At 37.0% G+C, this 26516-nt stretch overlaps 1 protein-coding gene and 1 long non-coding RNA gene across 4 annotated transcripts; one reads left to right on the forward strand and one right to left on the reverse strand.

The window, feature by feature from the left end:
• Positions 1–653: 653 nt before the first annotated feature.
• Positions 654–20125, reverse strand: LRIF1 (ligand dependent nuclear receptor interacting factor 1). 2 transcript variants are annotated; one of them, XM_043575822.1, is made up of 4 exons: positions 19931–20125; positions 6780–8289; positions 5364–5636; positions 654–4508 (listed from the first exon to the last, which is right to left on the reverse strand). In XM_043575822.1, exons 1-4 carry the CDS (start codon positions 19996–19998, stop codon positions 4071–4073), a joined length of 2289 nt encoding a protein of 762 aa, XP_043431757.1. In that variant the 5' UTR covers positions 19999–20125; the 3' UTR covers positions 654–4070. The 2 variants fall into 2 exon arrangements, with proteins under 2 accessions (XP_043431757.1, XP_043431758.1); XM_043575823.1 differs by lacking the exon at positions 6780–8289 and having other exon boundaries at positions 19931–20044.
• On the forward strand, positions 19622–20628 carry LOC122480919. 2 transcript variants are annotated; one of them, XR_006296702.1, is made up of 2 exons: positions 19622–19922; positions 20115–20628. It is a non-coding gene; the product is annotated as an uncharacterized LOC122480919 (long non-coding RNA). The 2 variants fall into 2 exon arrangements; XR_006296701.1 differs by having other exon boundaries at positions 19866–19982.
• The last annotated feature ends 5888 nt before the right edge of the window (positions 20629–26516 follow it).

Consider the following 26516-nt stretch of genomic DNA (forward strand, 5'->3'; position numbering starts at 1 on the left):
TTCGGATTCTGTGACTCCTCTCTCTGCCCCTCTGCCTCTCACTCAAAAATAAATAAACATTACAAATGAAGAGAGATCAAGAAAAAAAAAGAACTAGACAAGGTCAACATGAGTATAGATGTAAAAATAAAAGACCTACAAGCGCTGAGCTGTATAAGTAACTCCAATAATAAGAATCAACAATAAGAAATCATGGAGAAGGTGAGGAATCAGTCAATAAGACAGTAGGAAAACAAGAGATGGAAGCTGAATAAAAAATACATTTCAATGACAGACTGATGAAAACCATCAAATGCTGACAGGCCAAGTAAGATGGAGACTAAGAATTGACATTAGATTTAGCAAATATGATGTTTGTTGGAGAACTTAAAAAGGTTTTAGAGGAGTGGTAAAGACAAAACCCTAATCTGAGTGAATTTCAGAACGAGAGAGCAAGAGTTTGAGACTATCAATATTGACAAACGGGATTTTGCTTTAAAGGATACAAGTCACATTTCAGCATGATGGTATATAATAGCAGAAGAAGTGTGGGTGCTTGACGATTGCATGATCAGCAGAGCCTTAATATAAATAAGTAGAAAAATCAAAAGGAGAAGGTAGGCTAAAACAAACAGATAAGAAAATGAAATGAAATGGAAGATGAATGCAATATGTCAGGGTGATTGTAGTTGAATTTATTTTATTTAACAAACACTGTTTACTATGTGTCAGGACACTTCAAGGACTTATAAATACAATTCATTTAATATTCACCTCTTCCAATCCTCAAAATTTGATCGGCCTTTTTCCAACCTTTAAATTTACTCAGCTATGAGCCTACCATTTTACCCTCTGTTTATAGCATCTCCCTAAGTGATGTTGTTCAGATCTATGACTTCAAATATCTATTTACTAGTAGCCTTTAGTTATGGATCTCCAATGTTAAGAAGTTAGAAAAAGAACAACAAACAAAGCCTAAAGCCAGCAGAGAGAAGGAAACAATAAAAATGAGAGCAAAAATAAATGATATAGAAACAGATCAATGAACCCAGGAGCTGGTTCTTTGAAAAAAATAATAAAATTGACAAACCTCTAACCAAACTTATCAAAAAGAGAAAGGACCCAAATAAATGAAATCACAAAAGACAGATGAGAAATAGCAACCAACAGCACAGAAATATGAACAATTATAAGAGAATATCATGATAAACTATATGCCAACAAACTGGAAAACCTGGAAGAAATGGATAAATCCCTAGAAACATAAACTACCAAAACTGAAACAGGAAGAAATTGAAAACTTGAATAGACGGATAACCAGAAAAGAAATTGAATCAGTAATAAAAAATCTCACAACAAATGTCCAAGGCAAGATGGCTTCAAAGGTAAATTCTACCAAACATCTAAAGAAGAGCTAATAATACCTATTCTTTTCAAACTATTCCAAAAAATAGAAAAGGAAAACTTCTAAATTTATTCTATGAGCCATTACCCTGAAACCAAGACCAGAGAAAGACTCCACTAAATAAAAGAAGTACAGGCCAATACCCCCAATGAACATGGATACAAAAATTCTCAATAAAACACTAGCAAACCAAATCTAACGGTACATTAAAAAAATCCATCAACTGGGATTTATTCCTAGTTTGCAAGGGTGGTTCAATATTTGTAAATCAATCATGATATACCACTTTAATAAAAGAAAGGATAAGAACCATATGATCTTTTTAATAGATGTAGAAAAAGCATTTCACAAAAAGTACAATGTCCATTCACAATAAAAGCCTCAACAAATTGGGTTTTGAAGGAACATAGTAAGGTCATATATGAATAACCCACAACTAATACCATCCTCAATGGGAACAACCAACTGAGAGCTTTTTCCTCTATGGTCAGGCACAAGACAGGGATGTCCTCTCTCACCACTTATTTAACATAGTACTGGATGTCCTAGCCATAACAACCAGACAACAAAAAAATAAAAGGCATCCAAATTGGCAAGGAAGAAGTAAAATTTTCACTATTTGTAGATGTCAAGATACTCTATATAGAAAAGCCAAAGACTCCACCAAAAAACTGCTACAGCTGATACATGAATTCAGTAAAGTCACAGGATACAAAATTAATGTACAGAAATATGCATTTCTATGTGCCAATAATGAAGCAACAGGAAGAGGAATTAAGGAATCAATCCCATTTACAAATAAGATACCTAGGAATAAACTTAACAAAGAGGCCATCACATTATCTCCAAGCCCCAACATTAAAATTTTAGCATGAGGAGAACATGAAATTTCAACTTTTAATATTTTAGTTTGCTGTATTTTTAAATTGTCTACAATGCACATGTACTGCTTCTTTAATAAAATGGTTTAAGAATTTTCAAAGTAGGTAATGATTCATGAAATTATATTCCCATGATAGATAAATTAAGACAACTGCTGACTGACCACTAGATCTCACAACATAGAAGTCACTGGTGTCCTTGAAGAATCCACTTTGGTTGAGGAGGGTAAGAAAAACCCGACTGATATGGTTTGGCAGTTCCCAAAAATGTTAAACAGAGTTAGGATATGACCCAGCAATTACACTCCTAAGTATACAATCAAGAGAACTGGAAGTATACATTCACATAAAAACTTACACCCTAACATTCATAGCAACATAACATCTTAGTAGCCAAAAGAGTAACCAACCCAAATGTCCAGAAACAGATGAATGGAAAACAAAGTGTGGTATATTCATATAATAGATTATTATTCAGCAATTTAAACAAGAATTAAATACTAATACATGCTACAGCACAGATGAACCTTGAAAACTTTAAGTGAAAGAAACCAATCCCATAAGAAAACATACTGAATGACTCATACTATGCTTATGACTTTCCACAATATGCAAATCCATAAAGTGTGTTAGTGGTTGTCTAGGATTGGAGGTAGGAGGATTTGGGGGGTAACCACTATTAGGTATGAGGTTTTTTGGAGGGAGTGATGAAAATGTCCTAAAATTAGGTCATGTTGATGGTTGCACAATTCTGTGAAAACAATAAAAACCACCGAACGGTACACTTTTAAAAAGTGAATTTATGGTAAATGAATTATCTCAATAAAACTGTTACAAAAAATCTAAAAGGCAGAATTTAGTTGATCAGTGTGCACTTGTTCTACTCCCTTCAGTACGTATAGGTTGTATGTGACATTACTTCCAGGGATTTATTCATCTTTTTTTGGTAAACTTTTCCTCCTTCCCATTAATCCCTATCCACAACACAAATCCCAACCTCTCCGAATCAAACATAACCAGACGGAAAAATGTTTGCCTCCATTAAGAATAACTACATTTTGCAATTTTAAAAAGTATTATATGTGGCCATTGTTCAGATTTACTTCTCAATATGTACATATTAAAAACAACAACAACAAAAGGAAGAAAAAGCATTTGCCTAGGAATAATAATGCATCACTTTAAGCAAACATTATATAGCCTGAATTCTAAAACCCATTTTGGTTTATATAAAACTACTTTGTAAAAGCCACAAAACAAGTATCCCTCAACTCTTGAGAAATGTTTGGATATTTAAATAATACTGCTATTATACATTTTCTTCCATGAAATAGAAAAAAAATTACAACAATTACATCATTTTATGGATAGAGACTGAGTACATACATAAGCCCATTGGCAAAGCTAAATTCAGAGCCAATTTCCTCTCCTGGATTATATAATTGTCTGCTGTTGGAAAAACACCTGAGTGGTTCAACTAAAGATGCAAACATACAATAACAAAAACTCTGCACAAATATTCAAACTCGGGGATTTCTAATTAAAATAATAGAAAAATAGAAAATTTTTCCTTCCAAAAAAAGGTATCTAGACAAAGACTCAGATACCCCATGTAGATTATTCACAAGAATCATATGTGAATCAACCTTTTTTGTAGTCCTTAAATAAAATTTAACAATCAACTGATGAAAAAACAAGTTTCATATGCAAAGAACACCTTAATGCATCTATAATTAACTTAATGCAAAAGTATATGAAAAAAAGACAGCTATTTCACTGCAGTCTTTAAGAAGAGCAACATTTCATTATTTCTGGTTCATCTTCTTACGCATTTCTTCAAGAGCTGCTTCTTTCTCTCTCAGCACTTGCTTAAGTCTTCTTATTTTTTCATCTCGAATGGTTTCCTCTAACTCTGGTGGCGTCATGGGGAAAATGTCTTCAGTATAACTTTTATTAAAGGAATGACTTTGCTCAAAAGCTACATTCAAACTCAATGTGCCTTTTTCCTGGTTCTCAGGGGTACAGTGTTCAACCTCAGTTTTCTTTTCTTCTCTGGTTTTGTTGCGGCTTGTGAGAATGTTATGGTGTGATACATCTGAAGTTGGTAAAATACTGCTGACAAGTTGGGAATTGGTGACATTAGTTCCACCATTTAGAGCTGTGTTATAAGTACTCTCGGTTTTTCTCTTCTTTGTGTGATCCATCTTTTTAACGGTTTTTGCTTTTCTTTTCTTATCAAACCCCTGTTGTCATGTTGAGTAAGATTTCAAAAGAAAAACAATTATTGCCACATAGACAGTATGCTGTCAAATTTAACAGTCTGCAGGTGACAAATACTTATCAATTAAATTCAACTCAACAAAATATACTGAGAACTCTAGCAAAAAATTGTTTACCATTGTACAGTACCAAAATGAATAGCAATGTCCTAATGATATTCACTGAGAATAAACTGCTTAATTCACATTTTCCTGCTTAACTATTAGATGTATCGATCTATCGCCAAAATACAACAGCCATTTATAAAGAATCTGAGAAGCAGAATTGACTTAATTTTGTTTCCTTGTGCACAGTAGGCATATATGTGGAAGCTTTTCATTGGGAAAGGTTGAGCAGTCTCTGATCTAAAGCTCAGAATATTACACAGTGTAATAATGATATATTTCTAAGTAAAATAGGCAAAGTCATAGGGATTTTTTTTCATCATTGACCAAGTAGATTTCTTAAAATGTCTGTATTAAGGGTAATACTGCAACGACCATCTGAATGCTTGTATTTTCTCTACATTTGGATTATTTATTTTAAATAGGGTCTTCAACGTAGGATAGCTAGTTTAAAAAGTTATGGCCATTTTCTTATAGTTTTTTAATGAAAAAAAAATAAACAGGTGAATAAAAACACTTAAAATGTCTTCTATTCACTGGGGATACATTTTTACCTTTGTGTGTTTGGTTCTCTGTAACACCAAATGTGTATAATATATACACACGCAAATCTGAAAACTACCATTCATATTAATGCACAAGACTAAAAAAACAAATCAAGAAAACACACTCGTGAACATTTGTAGTAACTACAAAGGACACAAAATATATTACCTGTCTTTTCTTTTCCTCCTTCTCTATAAACTCCGTCTCTTTATAAGTATTGGTCTTCACCAAACGGCTGAAGGAGTCAAAACCTTCTCCAGAGCCCAAGTGATCAGGAATCCGAGTAAGGCACACTCTCAAATCTTTAGTGAGACCAAATATCTTTTTAAATTCAGCATCATTCTTCAGATGTGATACCTTATTGCTTCCTCCTTGGGAATGGTTCTTGTCATTCCTCTCTTGAGGAACTTTTTCTAATGTTGATGCCATCTCATTCTGGATCTGCAATTAAGAAAACAAAAACACACAAACAATACTGCCAATTACTTAAGCTATTTCATCAGACTGGCAACTAAGTGATCATCTCATCTTACTTAAAAAAAACAAAACAAAAACCATCATGCTCTAAAGTCCTAAATGGTTGATTTGCATTACCCTTGCCTTACCACCCACACTCAAAAAAATGAATTTAACTGGGTACAAACTTAAACTGTTCCTCCACAATTTCTCATTTACTTTGCTTTCTTGCACTAGAAAGGTTAACAGATGAAATAATACAGACTAATGACAAGTCAAAAAATAATCTATATAACTTTAGTTGGAAGTTGTAGTCTTCTGGAAAAGTCTTATGCCTTCAATCAATCTTAAACTCCTTCAGAATTTACCTCCTTATATCTCTGGAAGGGGAGAAACACTGACATTATTAAGGCCTCTAGGTAAGGAAAGAGTGGGCATAAGTATTTAGTGAGCACAGACACACATATCTTAAGCAGAACAGAAAGGTAACTATGTGGATATGTTGAATAATTAAAGAATCAGAAAGAAGGGCTTAAAAAAAAAAAGGAAACTCGTCTACTTAAAACAAAACAAAACAAAATCAAAGATGTTGATAAATCCTATTTCCACAAATGACTGAAAGGTACTGATTAGCACCATCCTACCCCTTCTACCATCTACCTAAAAAAACTGCCAGATATTTCCCTACCATCACAAAACAAACAAACAAAAAACCCAGCTCTCCTATATGCGTAATATTGATCTTTTCATATACTAACAGTAATCTAATAAATACATGCATGGACACAGAATTTACCAAGTTTTGAATTCACATTATCTTTCACCAATAAACCTTCTTGCTCTGTGAGTTTTTTGTTTGTTTGATTTTGTTTTAAAGCTTTGGCATGCCAAATGAATTAAGAGAGAGATACTGTTTGCACGCTCTCAATTATCCTCCTCAAACATTGCCTTCAGATGAAAGCTCTGACTTAATTAAGCATACATGTGTGTATGGTATGTGTGTGATGGAGTGGAGGATGGGAGAAGGGGGGGGGGAAGAGGTATCATAGGTAACTAACTTTGAGAATTAAGAAAGAAAAAATTTCTATATAGATAGAGAAAAAGAACACCCTGACATGGGAAAATTACCTTTGGTTCTTGGTCTCTGAAAACACACTGTTGTGAAGTGATAGTTGTTGCATCAACAGAGGAACTTATTTTCTCTATGCTCTGGATGATATTTCCTTTTCTGGGGGCATTCTGTACTGTACTAAATCCATCTGGAAAGTCTGGCTTTGTGAATAAAATCTTACTCTGTTTTAAGTAGTTAATGGGTTGATTCATATTATGTGGGTTTGGGGTAGAAAGAGATGGTTTCTCCACTTTTTTATTCTTCTCTGCCCTTAGATTGATCATGGAAGCAGGCTGAGTATTTGAAAGTGATTTTGTTTCCATCTGGTAAGATTTACTTTTAGCCAAAACAATATTTACAACCTCTCTGGATATTTCTGTGACTGGGCTTGAACTCACTATCTGTGATGTATCTTTTCTTGGTGGAATATCAGGAGAAACAGAATTCTGTTGGTCAATTTGTGATGGCAAAACATCTGTCCCCTTTTTAGCCAATAGATAGACTTTCCCATTAAACATAACCAAAGCATTATCTTTAATAGGCATACTTTTGGACTGTGTCCCACTAGGACTGACAGTGCTCAATGCCGGCATATTTATAGTATTATCTCCCAAACTTTTCCTATCTACAAAAGTTTTTAAAATCTTGGAAGCCACATTATTTGAAGACTTAACAGGAACAAGAGATGGACTGCAAGGCTGTAGATTTTCTTGAAAAATCCATTTCACAGGAGCAGCTTGAGAATGCTGACCACCTTTTAATTGTGTCTCTTTAGCAACATTCACTGGCATTTGTGTGGTATTTAGTATCACTGGCTTTGCTATTTCTGTAACAGGTTTTGGATAAATGTTTTGAAAGTTCTTGGTAACTACATTTTTCACTGTGTTTACAGGAGATACGTAAATAACGGTTGGTATTTGGGAGGCCTCAACTGTTCCTGAGGTACTTGTGGTTGCAGTTGCAAGTATCTTTTGCTGAACTGAAGGAGGCAATGAAGACGCTGGTACAGATTTCACTTCAGCATGGGCTGGAATCTGTAAATGATGCCCAGAAGGCAAAACTGGAGACTTCACAGTCATTGGAAGACTCTGAGTATTTACTAAAATATAAGGTGAATCGTTTTGTGTTGAGGAGGGAGAAACAGCAAATGTTTGCATGGTGAGTCCATCAATTTTCACACCATGACTCTGAACTTTAGAAACTGATGAGGTAAAATTTTCAGTTCCCACAGAAGTAACTCTAACTTTTTCTGCTGTATCTACTGTTCTTGTAAGAAAATAGTTTGAAGAACTGGCTGGCTGAAAAATGGGCAATTGAACTGATGCACTTGTGGAAGAGCTGGAAATCTGAGTCTGAAAAGTAACTTGAACTGGGCTTCCTGTATTCCCTTTCAAAGCATCAGACATGACTGAAGATTGAACTAGCGGTATAAGATTTCCAGAAGAATTAGGAATTGGAAGTAATTGCAGAAGATTTTTTCCATCCGAGCCAATCGTCTGAACTACTTGGTACATGCAGCCTGAAACACTTAAAAGAACATTGAGTAAATAAATACAACATACTAGACGGTATATACATTTTATTTAAAAACAAATATTTGCAAATATTATTTTAAAAAGATAAAAATTTATAAAATATGATAAAAGTATATCATTTGTCACTTTGAGTTTTCAAAGTGAACTATTGCAAAACAAAGATTTTAAATAGAAGTGAAAATCAAAGATAATGATCAGCTTTGATTTAGAGTTTCTCATATGATTAAGCAATGGGTAGATTAAACTTTTCTAAGGTTTTACCCCGTATAAAATTATGCTTACTAGAATATGTTCCTCTTAAACTATGAGCATCCTCCCTTCTCTTTTTACTTGAATTCTCCCCTCTTGTCCTCCTCCTCTACTCTGAGTGACCAGGATTCTCATTTCACCTCCATTTATGTACATTCTATTTCCCTCACTCTTTTCTACCCTCTATTCAACCTGTTCTGTCCTCTTCCTACTGACAGTGACTCACAAGTCATACGGTCAGCCATTCTTCTTTTGCTTAAAGTCATTTCTTGTGGTGATACCTTCGTGTGCCACATTTTTGAAGACTAAATGGAGTTACTCATGTAGGAACCATTTTCTTCTTTGACTTAGCACATTTGAAGTTTGGTGCTAAATAGCCCTTGCTATGGGAATCACTCACATTTGTTCCAACTATCTGTCAATCCATATACATAATAGCAACACCATTTCAGCTAAATAATTTTCAGTGATTGCGGAACACACTGGGTTTTTTTTTTTTAACCTAGCCAATTTTGATCCTGATACTTATGAGCCATAACCTAGTATAGACCGTCTGATTTTTTAAAAATCCAAAATATATCAATATCTGTTGTATAATTAATTTGTAGATTTCTTAAATGCAGAGATCCCAAGTTATTTATGCCGAAAACCACCTTTCAGTTCCTGGAAAATACTAAGCTCTCATGGGACCCAGAGTCATCACACATGCTCTCTACCTAGGTACTCTTCTCCCACCCATATAACTCAAGTCTCAGCATAAATAATACTTCTCAAGAGAGATATTCTCTGACCACTTTAACTATTTTTGCTCTTCTTTCATTATTAGTTTATAATATTACACCTGTTAATTTCCTTCATGGTATATCACAATTGGTAAATATATATTAATCTATTTGTTCGTTTGCCTATAGACTGTCTCTCATGCTAAATTCTAGCAATATAAATGCAGGGTTCATGTCCTACTGACAGTGTGGCCTTATATGACAGAGATCAAATGAAAACAAAAACTTAAGACAAATAATAATAAAATTAGAATTCTCAATGATATAAAGGTGTGTTTTACTGACTGCAGGCATTTTTAAAACCTTAGGTATTAATAAAAATCAAACCCAAAAACTCTGTGTATTCTAGGAAGCTCTGGAACAATGATTTTGCCTTTCCATAACCCAAAATAATATAATTATATCTTTTTAAACATTTAAAACTGTTTTCTAGCCACTTGATAGTGCTTCAAAATGTTAAATTTACTTTTAGCAAATTAAAACTTAATCTCGAAAGAGAAGCATGAACATAAAGTATGCATTCTTGCTTTCAGGACTTAAAGAGGAAAGCCTACCTTCATCAACTCCCCACCCCCCAGAGACATATAAACTAGACTAGAATTTATTCAACTTTAATTTATTCAACAAAAATTTACTTGAGGGTATGTTATGGTACAGGCCACAGGCTCAGTTATGGGAAAAGGGTGAGTAAACTACAGCCCTGGGCCAAATCTGTCTCCTCCCTGTTTTTGTGTAGCCCACAGGCTAAGAATATTTTTTCTATTTTAAATGATTTTTAGAAGTCACAAGAACAGTATTTCGTGGTATATGAAAACTACGAGATTCAAATGTCAGTATCCATAAATAGTTTTATTGGTACACAGTCACACTCATCTTTATTGTACTAAATGGCTGTTCTCATGCTGCAATAGCAGAGTTGAGTAGTTACACCAGAGATGATCACATGGCACACAAAATCTGAAATATTTACTATTTGGAACTTTACAGAAAATGTTTGCTTGCCAAGCTAGTTCAACCCACAGTCCCAAAAAGAACTTAAACTGCTGGTTGTATGTGCATGTAAACAGGCAGTTATCATTAAGTAGGATAAGTGATACATTACATTTGAATGAGAACAAAAATGCTTCCTCCTTTTCTTAAAACACTCTCTTCCCAAGGTTTCCTAGATATGAAATTCTCTTACTGCTGTAATGATTCCTCAGTCTTCTTTGGCAACTCATACATACTACTTGAATCAACCTTCAAATACTAGAACGCACCAAAGCTGAGACTGAATTCTCTCCCTACTCTGTAGGCTTTTCCCAATTATTTCTTTTATGTGCATGACTTCAATTATATTACCATTTATACAGTAACAATTAAAATATTTCTATCTTAGCTTTTTTTGAGACTCAGGCTTATATATCCAACTTCCCTCATGACATTTCCATTCAGAATCTCAAATACAGTTTTGTATTTGGAAATACAGTTTCCATTCAGAATCTCAAATACAGTCCAGTTTTTTTCTATGATAAACGGCATACCATCTATTTTAGATGCCTAAATCAGAAAAAGCAGTTTCCTGTTTTCTAACCATCTATATTCCATCTATCACAAAATCTTATTGATGTTATCTCCTAAATTTCCCTTGATCTTTTCAATTCTTTCCAAATCATCTGTCTCCATTCTAATTCAAGCAAACATCATCTCTAGCTTAGACTATTATAGTAGCTTCATAACTGGTCTTTTTTTTTTTTTAATGTTTATTGGGGGAGGAGGAGCACACACTAGAGAGGGGCAGAGGAAGGGGGACAGGAGGATCAGAAGCAGGCTCTGTGCTGACAGCAGAGACATGAACTGTGAGATCATGACCTGGGCTGAAGTCAGAAGCTTAACTGCCTGAGCTACCCAGGCACCCCATAACTGGTCTTCCTTTATTTCAGCCACATCCTCTCCCTTTGAAAGCTTTCAGCATACTAAAGCTGGCTCTTCCCTGCTTAAAATATTTCAGCAGTTTCCCATTTTCTTTGAGCAGTAGAAAGAAAACCAAGAGATTCTGATGCAATGGAAGTCAAAGAAGAGAGTTTCACAAAACTTGGGCAATTCTATTTACTTAAAAAAATTTTTTTAACATTTTATTTTTTGAGAAACAGAAAGAAACAGAGAGTGAGCAGGGGAGGGGCAAAGAGAGAGGAAGACACAGAATCCAAAGCAGACTCCAGGCTCTGAACTATCAGCAAAGAGCCCAATGCAGGGCTCGAACCACAAATGTGAGATCATGACCTGAGCCGAAGGCAGACGCTCAACCGACTGAGCCACCCAGGTACCCCTATTTATTTTAAGTTCATTTATTTATTTTTTCAGAGAGAGAGCACGCGTGTGCGCGCATGAGCAGGATAAGGGCAGAGATAGAGAATCGTAAGCAGGTTCCACACTCAGCATGACGCCTGATGCCAGGCTCAATCTTATGACCGCGAGACCATAACCTGAGCCAAAATCAAGAGTTGGATGCTTAACCAACAGCTACCCAGTCGCCCCTGAGAAATTCTATTTAAAAGTTTCTGAGAAGTCAAATAGGATGTAAATTAAAAATCTACTTGCATGAATGGTATGAGGGTCACTGAGGGCTTTAAAAGAGTAGTTTCGTGGGGGGGAAAGTTGCAGAGGATATTAAGATAGAAAATACAGACAGCTCTTATGAACTTTGACTGCAAAAGGGAAGAGAAAGACTGGCAAGTAGATGGAGGCTAAATGGAGTCAAATAAGAGATCTTTTTTTCTCTTTTTAAGGTTAGATGAACCAGAGCATATATTAATGCTCATATGATTTACCAAGAGGAAGAGGATAAAAAGGGCTAAATGAATGTAAGGTTTGATTAAGAGATAGGAAATGGGAACCAGCAGTCAGGTAGAGGAATTGAACTTAAAGAGGGGTGAAGAAATACCTTCTTCCATTGGCACTGAAAGAGAGGTTAGGCACAACTGCAGTTAGGCTTATAAAGCTTTGGTGTCAAGAGGCTGAAGTAATTCTGATATAATGGCTTTTATTTTTCTGTGAAAAGGACATGACATCATATGCTAAGTATAGGAGCAAAAATAGAAATTTGAGGCAAATCAAAGATTTGAAACAGTCTTTGAGAGAGAACAAGATGACCTCAGGCAATATCAGTCATCAGGTAGTGCTGATGGCCCAAGGCTATAGGTAGTGATTATGAATTTATAGTGAGACCAATCTGTGCTCTTGTGAGATTTTCTTGTTCCACTGGGTATACGCAAAGAGAAAGCAAATCCAGGGCTGGGGTGGTTTCAGAAGAATGGGGAAAAAAAAAATCAAAGAGGAACAAAAGAGTTTAGGATATTGGTAAAAATTTATTAAAATGATGGAATATAGAATCTAAACAGGATGAAAAAAAATAATAAGACAAAGGTGAAAGTATAAGGAGAAAATAAAGGGATTGTTGGACTGGAGGGCCAGATAAAGTTAAAAAATGATCAGAATGGGAGTATTTAAATAAGTAAGCTAGAAATATAGCAACTGGTGTTCAAAAAGAGGATGCCTGAATCAAGAATTTCATAGATGCAACAATTTTATCTGACAACAAGAACTACAGAAGTGGATGGATGGCAGCAGAATGCAGAATAAGATCAATGAAAAAAAAAAAGAACTTTGTACTGAAAGACCAGATGACAAAGAGATTATCCATATAAATGTTAAAGTCATGTAAGATTAAAAAGATGATAGGGGCGCCTGGGTGGATCAGTCAGTTAAGCGTCCAACTTCGGCTCAGGTCATGATCTCACAGTTCATGGGTTCAAGCCCCGCATCGGGCTCTGTGCTGACAGCTCAGAGCCTGGAGCCTGTTTCATATTCTGTGTCTTCCTCTTTCTCTGACCCTCCCCTGTTCATGCTCTCTCTCTGTCTCAAAAATAAATAAATGTTAAAAAAAAAAAAAGATGATTGTGATCTTTGTGCCAAATTTGATTATAGGAAGTTGGTAGATGATGTTAATGAACCACAATTAAGGCCATCTACCAACTTCCTATCGCTGATATGCCAAAAAGTTGTCTCGAAATTCACGCTCTTCTGCAGTCTATTTTCTTTCCCATTATTCTACTAAATTTCATTCTCAAAGATTACCAAATGTGTTTTCACAGTTAAATCTATCTTTATTCTATTCTCATTCTCTAGGAGCTTCCTGCTGAAATAGACACTGCTAGCTAATTAATTATCCATCGTGAACAGATCCCTAACATGATGTCCATTATGCACAATTTGCTTGTTTTTCTTAATGTTCCCTTTCTTATTCTGCACTTTAAGCACCCACTTAAGACTATTCCCCAAAGCACAATTCTTGACCCTGTTTCTCCTTAAAGACATTCTTCCTTAAAGATTGTACCAATTGCTTCAACTACTGTGTCGATTGCTTGAACTATTTCCTTCAACTATCTCCTTTGCAATAATAACCCTCACAGTTAGATCCATCATTCCTATCCCCTAATATTGACCTCGGTTCCATATTTGTGATGTCCTACCAAAATCTTTCACTTTTCATACCATGATGTTTTTTTGAAAACCATGACTTTAAAGTTAAAATTACTCTCTACTGAAAACTAGTACTCTATTCTACCATCTAGTCATATGTCAGCACTATTATTTCCCAAGTCACTTTGGTTTTAAATCCCCCACTCATCACTGACACCTTTATTGCCCTTATTTACCTTTGATTCACCCAGAGCATCTTGTATAGATGCTTACAAAGTGTAAACACTCAATAAATGTATAGTGAATGAATCACTGCATCTGTAAAGTTTTGGGTTTTTTTTTTTTTTTCCTTTTTACAGCTCTTACTCATTCTTCTTCTTCTTCACTACTGCCACTACCATGACCTAGATCAGACGTGTATTACCTAGGACCTGTCTAGTCCTCATTATCTCATTCCTGTATTTTGCTGTGACTTTTAAACTAGTTTTTGTGACTGCAGCCACTACTATTACGTATCTCTGGCAGATTAAATCATTGTTTTCATACTGTTACCTCCTTTCTCAAACTTCCAATAATACATCATTGCCAATTCAGCTTGACTTGAAAATTATCTAAAATCTAGACCCAACCAATCTCTACAACAGTACCATCTCTAACTTCTAAACACAAAACCTCTGATTTTCCCACAGAGGTCTCTTTGCTATTCTGGATTCTCCCATGTACGTTATTTATTCTAAGTATTCTTCAAGTTATTTTTTTTTCCTTCTCCAGCAATTTAAAACATAGCTATAAATTGAGGACCAATTCCATCTTCTCCATGAAATATTTGCAAGTCACTCAAACTCACATTAATTTCTTCCAACTTGAAATCCATAAAGCACTCCCACTAGTGCCACGAATGCTACGAGTTATATAATGCCTTCTAAAAAATGAGTAAAATACTGTTTTCCTTACAGTCAGAGACTATACCGTTTACTTTGTAATTGTTCTCCCAATGCCAAGTACAGTAGGGCCTCAAAAAATTATGTAAAAACTAATGTATCCCTTCCAAATCTCCATTTTAACTGAACTGTCTCAATACCTTTCCTTTAGTCTTATTTAGCTTATTTATGCACTTCATTTGTCAATAATATCTAGCCCTCAGATTAAAAGCTTCAAAGAGCAGAACCTATGCTTTTATAATTATCTGTGTATGGGCATGCACATTTTTAATTGGTATGGTTTGTAAACAAACGGCACATGCTTCTGATACTTCATTCACATACTTCATTATGTGGCCTCAATGTGCCTGCTTTACAGAAAACATACCGCACAAACTATTTTCAAGTCTAATCATTGATTACACTCTTCTCTTCCATTTCCCCTTCAAAAAGGGAAGGAAAATAGTTTCTTCTATGTCATTATATCAACAGAGATTCACATAATCTACCAAAGACATAAATTCCTTAAGGGCAAGTTATGCACTTCGCATGTAAATCCTCTACACCTAAGAGAGTAACTGGCACATTGTAAACAATAACATTAGCTGAATTAACTCCTGCGTGTCATCATTAAAAACAAACACACACGACTTACTAGTAACAAATGGAATAAGTTCTAAATATTAAACTGAAATGAACAGGGTGAGATTCACCCTTCTCCAATCAATATCCATTTTTTCCCCCAGATCTAGAAGAGACCTGCCACGAGAGTAACTGTAACTAAAACCTTATAAAGATTCTGTCTTCTTAAAAATCATACTCTGCAAGCTAATGTTAGAACTAAAATTAGAACCAGATTCTACATCCCATGCTCTAGTTTTTCACTTAAAGATTTAAAAAAAAAAATCATCAATGTGCTAATTCCTTTAAACCAGTTGGTATTTGAACCGAGAAACTACGCTGGAAAAACGAACAGTTAGAGACTTTAAAAGGCAAAAGAAGAATACACTAGAAAATTATCAGGCTTCTAATCTTGGCTCTTCCAATTATTAGTTAATTAATTTTAATAAATTTACTTAACCTCTTTGAATATGTTTCCTCATTAGCAAAATGGGAATGATAAGGCTTGCTATAAGCAGCAAATGAAATGACGGGCTGGAATTATGATAAGCTCCTAATAAATGCAAGTTATCATACTCCACTAAAATATACAATTGGTGTCCAAGAATAAGTAAATGAATCAGGTAATTTTTGACAATGTAAGAACTTTAATAAAAAGGTATGAGAACTTTAGTAAGTATATTAAACATATTTATATAACTTCTAACTTTTTTTTATTCTAATATCGACATAACACATTCACAAGAAATGGAATGAAAAAAATTTCACAGAACATTTTGTAGATATTTTTGCAAAATGTATTTTTTTCAACAGCTAGAAGACCTTTTCTTCCATCGTACTATCTATGATTTAACATTATGTACATACCCCATATACATGTGATAATATATACAATACTATATACTACATAATGTTATATACATAATAATTATTATAAATAGCTAACGCTAATCCTAATAAGCAGCCCAGTAATGTGAGTATCACCATTACCATTTTATAGTTTGAGGTTTGGTAATATTAAATAACTTATTCAGAATTACATGCTCTCATGGGCAATCCCATCTATATACTTTCTTGTATTTACTTTAACATAAAGCAAACATAACAAGGTCCAAAAAATTCAACTGCATGAAGTGAGAGATTAATGAGAAACAGATTTCAGTTAGCCTGTAAGGCATACATGTCGATGTCCTTTTCTTACACACTCAAATAGTAAAGATAATAACACTTATGGGGTACAAAACTAAATGCACAGTAAACTGACAATGAAACATTATGTTTCGAACTAAATCAAGCCTGCTGGTATGGACACTCATTTTAGCTCCCCATTTAAGAACAAAGGATTAAGAGGAGACAGAAGCCAGTTGCCAATCACATCCTAACTCTTATTATTGTGAGATGTAGCATCACAGGCTTTTATTACAATACATCTAAGGTGCTAACTCAAATCTCTATTTTCAGCTCTGACTCTGCCTGAGTTTCAAATTCAAATACCTCTGCAATCGTTTTTTTGGTGTGTTCCTCATCTCAATTAATTCACCAATATCTGTCCAGAGAACTGGCATTATAATTGATCCCCCTTTCTTTGTGCCAATTCACTAACAAAATATGCCTATTTTCCCTTTCATATTTCTCTGAATCCAACCCTTACTCTACATCATCTGGTTCAGGTCTTCAGAATCTCTGAAAGGACAACTTAAGTAGAATCTTTATACACCTGATCCCTCATTCCCAAATCCACACTGCCATCAGTTATCTAAAATGTACGTGGGAAGTGACAACCCTTTTCATAAAATCCTCTGAATGATCTCCAGTAGATGAAGTCTAATCTCTCTAGCAGAGCAAACCAAGCGCTTAAGAGCTACCTATTCATCCTGCTTACAGTAGAGACTCAAACAAAAATACCAATAGCAAATAATAAACCATACTGGTGCTTTATTTATCAGTTCCCTCTGCTTGAGCACAGCCTGCATTTATCTTTAATTGGCAAGTTGGTATCTACATTCCCCAACTCAGGTGCTCCCGAATCCTTTCTACAATTTCCTTTCTCTATGCCCTGACAGCATCCTGTGCGTAATGCTATTTAAAACTGTATTACATCATCTTCCCCTTAGCTATGAGGTTTTTCATGGGCACGGTTCATATCCTGTTCTTTAGTTAGTCTCTCCATTTAGCACAGTCTATCACTTAAGCAGGCACTCAGTGAATATTTTTCAACAAAATGTTTGAACTATACGGATAATAATGGGAAACTAGGACATGAACCTAGGTCGTTGTAACTCCAAAGTTTACATTCTTTATACTTATACCATTCTAACTCCTGTTTTGCTCTTTGTAAATAAAGCCCCAATCTAAATAAACTTAATGCCTACTATCGCATAGATCTTCCAGATTTTTCCTTTGTACTCTAAGAGTAAATTTGATTCTTACACTTTATGCCCTGATGAATTAGAGATACATTAAGCAATAAACATTCTGTAACGCAGTGTTGAAAAACTCTACAAAAGCAGCAGTAACTCAAGAAAAATCCAACAATCAATAGAAAATAAGATCATATGCTCATTTTAAGTTTATGAAGATAATGATTCAATACCATCAAAAATATTACCAGAAAAGTATGAAACCTAAGCTTTCAATAAATTCAAGAACAGTAATCAAATGATTTATAAAATTATACTTGCGCGTCATGCACATTGTTACTTACAAAACAGAATAGAATATGCAAAGCAATAACCAAAATAAGAGTCAAATAGCTTCATAAAGGCATCTGGTAAATGTCCCAAATATGTGATGTCAAACCCCAGTGATTGAAGAAACAAATGCATTTAAAGATGATGAAAACAATGCATAAACCAACGAGTTAAGAATTCCCAATGACTTACGAATATAATCAAAACATAATTCAATTTGTAATGTTTTAAAAAATGTCAAATATAGACAGCCAAAGGTTGAGAAACTGGATAAAAGAGTTAAAATACACAAGAAATATAAACGTTAAGTTCTTAGTCTACCCTATTTCTAATATTGAAAAACAATGCAATCCTAAAACAAACTGCATTATATTAGGGTAAGCCAGATGTAATCAAATATCCAGGTACCAAAACAAGGGAGAAGAAATGAACAATCATTAGAAAGTAATTCTACTTTTGAATCATCTATACAGAACACTACCTCTGCCTCTCCTCTCCCCCCAGCTTCCACCAAAGTAAGCCAACAAACAACATACGTACACACAAGCTGGCTCTTTATTCGATTTGAAAAGCAGTGGTTCTTTCTTGGCAGTTCTTCAATATTGCTTTAGCTCAAGGCGATTCGTTATTTCTTCTTAGAATATTATGCATGTTTTCCAGTCGTTATTATAATTCTGTTTTGTATCTACTAGTGATGAAAAGAAACCTACTGCCTACTTCCTGGGCTAAAATTTGTACAGAAACAAACTTGTGTTCTTACAATAACAACAGCTAACACATAAATAGTGGTTTTCTGCTTTCCTATACCCAGTATTTTACACACACTTCTTCTTTTAATTCTTAAAATATCTCTAAGCCCTCTTACTGGAAAGGCGACTGGAAAGAAGGCACTAAGTCATACAAACAGTATCTGTCAAAGTTACGATTAAATTTAGGCAGCCGGATGTTCTTCAAACATAATTCCTCTTCCGTGATTTTTACATCTCAATTTCCAGGCTTTCTTTACATTTTTCTTCTGCAGAGGGAGCCCCATAAGTTTTTTCCCACCACTTATTATACCTCTACTAACTATGGAGCCTACAACTTAAAATATTCGATCTTCGCTCACAGTTTTGTTCCCATTTTACTTCATCTTGACCAACATAACCTTTCCTTAAAAAAACTGAGTCAGTGAAAAACTATTTTGTAAATGCGCAACTACGTACGTACGTACGTCTTAAGAAATACTACACTCTCCCTACGTCAAACATAGCTCCTCTACAGAGACATCCAATTAGAGATGGCATTCTCATCTGTCCTAAAGGATCGATTTTACACGAGAATTACTCTACTTTTCTTTCTCTTCGTATAAAACTATCATCTGATTTTTGAAAAATCCATTCCTTCACGCGAGATCAACTTTTCAGCGTCTAAATTCATATACTCATCAACTACACAAAAATTTTTCCTTTCCTTCTCGCTCTCTTAAATACTACCTATTTTCACTGATGGTCCAGCGCCTCCTGGGCTGCACTTGCATGTCCGTGCTGGGCGCTGCGTGTTTTTTCTGCGAGTGCGCAAGAATCTTCCAGAAGGTTTTAGTCACACAGGATTGTCGGCCATGTTGGTTTTCCTCTCCCGTGGAGCTCTATCTACTATGTCGCCTACGTAACTTGAGACGATGGAGTCCTGCGGAGCCACGGCCGAGGCTTGCCTGCGTCAGGCTCTGAAGAGGCTTTACGTTTCCAAGAGGGGCGCGCTCTGAGGGTTCTGAGTGGCCCCGTGAGGAGCACTTGCCCCGCAGTCGCTCCCACTGCGGAATCAAGCTCATTTGACTTGCACAGAGTCCGCAAACGACGGCCAACTCGACACCCTGCTAAGAGACGGGCGAGGGGCGGGTGTGTCGAGCGAGATTCGAAACCGGTACTTACCACTTTGAGGCGTTGCCTGACTTTTCCTCTGCGGGTTTCAGGAAGACCCTCCGTAGGTTATTGGACATTTTAGAGGGGTCGGAGGGGCCAGCACATCCAGGAAAGTGGGCAATGGGGGTGGGGTGAGGGGGGGCGAGGTCTCTCCAAGGGGCGAGAACCAGAGCGATAGAATGTTTCGCTGCAGGTGTCCCGGAGCAAGACGGGTTCGATGACGAAAGGGGAACGACGGCTGAGAGGGCGTATCCCCAGCCTTCGGAGGGAGGCGACGCCGCCACCAGAAACCGGAAGAACCACAGCGGCTGACGACGCTGCTCGGGCCCTAGGCTTTGAGAGGAGCGCCCCGAGTCTCCGCCTCCGGGAGCCTACGACACCGCTCCAGAGCCACCCGGAGTCAGCGTAGGAGGCGTGGCCTTAATGGCGCCTCCCTCAGCACTGTCGGGTCTGTGGAGAAGTCTGCGCCGGACGGGCTCGACCGACCCCGCCCACCGAAGCTGCCAGCCCAGCAAAGCTCAGTCAGCGGCTTCCGCGATCGTCACATCCGGTTGCCAAGGTGACTGGCTCGCTAAAGCGCCGCCCTCTGAGACAATCCAATCGCAAGTGACGTTTGCTGGCTCTTCTTCCGGATCAAGTAACGAATCACAGAAGAATATTCTCCAGATACCTACGCAAAATAAAATATTTCCGGGGTCAATCGTAAATTTTCTGCCTTTGTGTTCGTCGCTAGTGTATGTTTTTCTTTCCCGCCAGTGCTTTAAAAGACGTCGGAGGGCCGTTTTGGAGTCTCCATGCACTCGTGGTGTGCGAACCTTGTAGACGCCTGCCTGTAGCCAGCGGCATATTTATTGATAGTTCCTGGAGTTTCTATGCTTTTCCTCTTTCTTGAAGCTTTGCTTCCAGTCTTAACCTAACCTTTTCCTCCACCACACGCTCATGACTCGGTCAAAATTATTATTTATGGTCATACAGTTAATTAATTAATTCTTTAAAAATTTCATTCCCCATAAAGGTTTTTGTTTTGTTTTGTTTTGTTTTGCACCTTCATTTGGATCTCCAGAGAGAAACTTTTCAGGAGTCTCTTGATTCCCGTTGGTAAATAACTTAACCAAGAAACAGGTTAAGTCTGGCTTAAAGAGTATAGACTTCTAGTTCAGCTGGGGCTAGAAAGAAGTTGTTGGAGGAGTGGTTTAGAGGATCGTTTTATCAGATATAGGCAATAAAAATGTAAACTGGTTCATACCAAATTTAGAAGACAGACATAAGATGGCTAATTCAAAGGTTTATGTTAGTCTTTTAAAAATGCTGGTTAGTTATTGCCCAAACTCCTTAATGAGCTAATATTGTTTAAAGAACTTGATGTCCTGATCCATTAACAGAAAGCAATAATTTCCAACTGCTGTAACATTTTGTTACAAGTTAGTTTCAGTGATACAAGACTCCAGTATGTCTAACTGGCATTTATCTTTCAGTCAAATATCTCTCTTACTGAAGAGGGGGCAGGGTGGTGAACCGTGTATATTGCCTTGATTTTGGTTATCCTCCTATCTATGAAAGCAAATTATTTGAATAGATTGCCCATTCTTGGCTTCTTCCATGTTTTTATCATTTACTTCTTACTTTTTGCATCTCAGTTCTCCCTTATCCATCACCACTTCCTATAAATGAAATTCATTGTCACCGATTGGGTTCCCTGGGAAGCAAAGTATTTTGGCATGCAGGAAGTTTATTAGGGATCAGTAAATGGGGAAGGGAGGAAAAGGAAGTAAAATTGGGAAGAGGGAGAGGTGCTTCGGTGGCTCAGTCCATTAAGCATCTAACTCTTGGTTTCAGTCAGGTCACGATCTCATGGTTTCATGAGTTTGAGCCTGGCATCAGGCTGTGTGCTGGCAGTGCAGAGCCTGCTTGGGATTCTCTCTCTCTCTCTCTCTCTCTCTCTCTCTCTCTCTCTCTCTGCCCCTCCCCCTCTCACACTCTCCCAAAATAAATAAATAAACAAAAAATGGCGGGGGGAGCACCTGGGTGGTACAGTCAGTTAAGGGTCCAACTCTTGATTTCAGCTCAGGTCACGATCTCACAGTTCGTGGGTTTGAGCCTGCATCAGTCTCTGTGCTGACTATGCAGAGCCTGCTTCATATACTCTCTCTCTCCTTCTGTTTCTGCCCCTCGTGTGTGTGTGCCTTTCTCTCTCTCAAAGTAAATAAATAAACTTGAGGGAGAAGTTAGGTTGTGATGCCCCATCTCAACAAAGGCCTTAGCCCATCCCACACAGACCTTTAAAATGCAACGCACTTTCAAAGTTCTCCCCAGTACGAATGCCAGCTTTGCCAAGGAAAAGTGTTATGACCTTAGGCGAAAAGGATCTATTTAGCCAAGGCAATTATTTAAGGAGGTTGATAGCTGAGACATGTCTGCTGGCAACACTCCCAGCAACTGATGGTATAAGATCTTTATTCCTCAAGGGAGTTCCCAGAGATACATCACAGCATCCACTGTACTCATTAAACCTCTCATTCAACTGTTGCAGTTAATGCTGTTTTTCACACATTCATTCAGACCTGTACTCAGCAGCACTATTTTTCTTAATCTTCAACTTCTTTCATGAATGTTTTTATTAAAGTATACTTGGCACACATGTTACATTAGTTTCGGGCGTACAACATAGTGGTTTGACAATTTTACACATTTTCAGCAGTATTATTAATTATTCCTTCACTCTGGTGCCACTGAGAATATACTTTCTTGGTTTTCCTCCTACTTTTTTGTCTACTCAGTTTTTTTTTAGAGGTTCATGCCTCCCCTCTCAGCCATTAAATAAAAGTTTCTTAAATATTGATCATTGATCCTCTTATTTTCTCAAACTGTCATGCTTTCTCAAATGATTTCAGCCATGCCCATGGATTTAATTACCACTTCTACTCATTGTTATACAAACCACTTATATAATACTGTATGCCAACCAAACACTATTCAAGTGTTTTACAAATATTAACTCGTTTACTCTTAACAACTAGTAAAAAATTACTACAGATAAAGAAACTGATGCACAGAGAATAACAACAGCATAGATAAAGGGATGAAAGTGAGGCCAAAAAGAAATTAGAGTATATTAAAATACATATCTTTTTTTTAAGAGAGAGAATGTGATCATAAGCGGGAGAGAGGTGTAGAGAGAGAGAGAGAATCTCAAGCAGGTTCCACATTCAGCATGGATTCCAATGTGGGGCTTGATCTCACAACTCTATGATCATGACCTGAACTGAAATCCAGAGTTGGATGCTCAACCAACTGAGCCACCCAGGTGTCCCTGAAATATATATCTTGATAGCAAAAGATATTGACAAACTTAAGCAACAACTGACAGAAATGAGTACATTCAAGTGTCAATAAATGAAGAGGATGATTTTACAACACACATCTCTGAGAAAGTAATAGTTAAAGCAGACAAGAAATAAGATATAAAATTTGTAAACAACACAATAAACCAGATCAAACCAGTAGATATGTAAATAACTCCACTCATTGAATAGTTCACCATCATATTTTTAATTAATTTACTTACTTAAGTAGTCTCTACACCCAATGTGGGGCTCAAACTCATAATCAGGAGTCACATGCTCTTCTGACTGAGCCAGTCAGGCACCCCCTTTCACCATTCTTTTTAAGCATATGTATAATGTGTATAAAAATAAGCCATGTATTAGGCAACAAGGGAAGCCCTAATAGTTTCAAAGTATCAGTACTCTACAGACTATGCTTTGCAACTGCAAATTTATTAAATTAAGTTTAGAAAATACAGAATAGCTTTAAGACATTTAGAAACTAAATAAGTTATTACTAAATTACCCTTGAAGTAATTATGAAATTATGGAAATTAAATGACAAATGCATTTGTCAGAAAATAAGAATATTAAAAACAAATGAATTAAACATTCAATTTAAGAAGTATTGGAAAACAACAGAAAATCAAAAGAAACAAGAATAAGTGAAGTGTATCAAGAAAAAAAAATCATTGGGGCGCCTGGGTGGCGCAGTCGGTTAAGCGTCCGACTTCAGCCAGGTCACGATCTCGCGGTCCGTAAGTTCGAGCCCCACGTCGGGCTCTGGGCCGATGGCTCAGAGCCTGGAGCCTGTTTCCGATTCTGTGTCTCCCTCTCTCTCTGCCCCTCCCCCGTTCATGCTCTGTCTCTCTCTGTCCCAAAAATAAATAAACGTTGAAAAAAAAATTAAATTGCCAGCTAGTATTCTTATAAGAGTCATTTTAAATTCTAGTTCAGACTTCTTACTTATATCTGTGTTGATTACATCCCTGGACATCATTTCTTCCTATTCTTTCTTTTGGAGTGAATTCTTCCATCTTGTCATTTTGGAGGAAGAAAAAATACATAAGATAAAAAGTAAAAATTAAAAAATTAAAAACAAAACAAAAAATCAAATAAAGGAAGCTAGATCCTAGGGGTGTTTCCATCTGCTTGTTGAGAGAAGGTTGATAGAATAGAGAAAAAAGAGAAGGGAAAAAAGTTTTAAAATTTTTAACTAAAAATTTAATAAAATAGTATAAAAATTAAAAATAGAAATATTTGCTCTTTCTGTATCCAAGAAAAAGAAGTAAAATAATACAGAAAATAACCTACACAGAACCAGAAGCAAAGAAAATAAGTAAATCTGCAAACAGAATGAAACCTGAATGAAGTTACAGCCAGTTTCCTCTAGCACAGAAACTTTGCAGCACACACTTTATAGTCTGTAGACGAATAAGCAGGTGGAGGCGATTTGTGCTGGTCTTCTGGGGAATGTGCCTGGAGAGCATAGGTGGGTGAGGTTTGGTGTAATGGCTCTGTTCTTCATTTGGTAGCGCTGCTTAGCTCACTGGGGCTGATCTGTGTACATGCACACATGCATGTGAGCACTAGAAGTGAAAATGGTTTCACACAGATCCCTAGTCTCTGGTGCAGGAACCCCATGCCCTCACCAACCTGCGATCAAGCATCCCTCCTTTGTCTCAGGCCTCTGTCTGCTCCCTGCCCCCACCCTGTCCATGTCCAAGCTGTCCACCTGCCAGGTGGCATATCCCTCCAGAGTTTTATCTCAGATGGGACTGTGTTTCATAACCCCACACCTCAGAGAGCCCTGCAGCTTGGACCTGCACCAAATCTCTGGGGGAGTGTCTCTCTGGACAATGGCTGGGTGCCGGCTTGTCCTGGAAAACATTAGCACAATAACACTGTGGCAGAGGTCCAGAGTTTATGGCAAATCACAACATACAGCTGGCGCCAGGTTTTGCTGTACTCCAGTGTCTTTGTTCCAATATCAGTAAACATGGCTGCTCTCCACGGTCCTCCAGGACTTTTGCCCACTGGGAAGCCATAGGGCTGCTACCAAATGCACTTCAATCAGGAGAACTGATTCTCCTTGTGGCACACCGACCCCATCAGGCCACGCTGCCTGCTTCTGGGATTCACCCTACTTTCTCACTAGAGCACCGTCAGGCACTGAGCTCTGAAATTTTAGACTCTGTGCTCCACAGTTTATAGAATCCTGGTGGTATCGAAATCCTCTTCTTTCTCTCTATCCAGTCCCCTGCAAGTGTTTTCACTTTCTCCTTCTTTCTCTCCAGCTACTTTCAGGGAGGGGGGTGCTTTTCTTGCACAATCCTGATGCGCTGAACTCTCCCCCTTTCTCTTTCTCTTTCTGTCCTCTCTCCAGGAAAATAGCTCTCTACCCTCTGGGGCTCTTCAGCTTTTCTCTCCCCCAAGTCATCTTTCCACACTGCATACCTGCCATTTTCTCTGGCTCCAAGTATGCAGATTGTTGCATTAGTCCTCAGATAAGTTTCCTAGGTGTTCAAAATGGTTTGATGCTGATGTAGCTGCATTTCAGGGAGGAGACAAGCTCAGGGTCTCATCTCTGTCATCTTAACTCTTCCCTCCTCAAGCATATTAGTCTTGATCTCAGCTCAGGTCTTGATCTAAGGTTCTTGAGTTCAAGCCCTGCATTTGGCTCCATGCTGGGCATGAAGCCGTTATTCTTCTCTAGTATTCAGGTCACAAAAGATCAGGAAAGATGTAGGACCTTACCCACACAAGAGAAGAGTAAGCAGCCATGACAAGCATGTAATGTGAGATCCCTGACTGGATCTAGATCATGGGTGGATTGTAATAGGATATAATTCAGGACCAGCCAGATGAGGAGATTCAGAGGGCCAGGTGTGGGGAAGGGTGCTTCTATCGCCTCTCCAGGTACGCCTCTCTCCCCAAACCCCCATGTGTCCACCAACCTGGAAATTCTGTTCTCTGTATTGAAGTCTCTTATGGTTTGCCTCCCTCTCTGTTTTTAATCTTTTTTTTTTCACTTTAACATTTTTGGACAATTTTCTGAAATAACCAAGAAATTTATATACAGTAAAAATGTCATTTAATATGATATACAAAGCTTCATAAGAATTTTTGCACTACTAGATGTTTATCCAAAGGATACAGAAACTCTGATTCAAAGGGGCACATGCACCCTGATGCTTACAGCTGCATTATCAATGATAGGTAAATATAGAAATAAAATGTGGTGCCTATATATATATATATATATACATATA

This window comes from Prionailurus bengalensis, chromosome C1 (assembly GCF_016509475.1).
Source record: "Prionailurus bengalensis isolate Pbe53 chromosome C1, Fcat_Pben_1.1_paternal_pri, whole genome shotgun sequence".
NCBI lineage: Eukaryota > Metazoa > Chordata > Mammalia > Carnivora > Felidae > Prionailurus > Prionailurus bengalensis.

Excerpts from the sequence above, each read along its gene's own strand:
- LRIF1 (XM_043575822.1), bottom strand. The coding sequence starts at position 19,998 with ATGTCCAATAACCTACGGAGGGTCTTCCTGAAACCCGCAGAGGAAAAG. Across the intron at positions 5,637-6,779 it reads TCAGAGACCAAGAACCAAAG|ATCCAGAATGAGATGGCATC; the intron begins GTAATTTTCCCA and ends TCTTAATTGCAG. Across the intron at positions 4,509-5,363 it reads AGGAGGAAAAGAAAAGACAG|GGGTTTGATAAGAAAAGAAA; the intron begins GTAATATATTTT and ends ACATGACAACAG.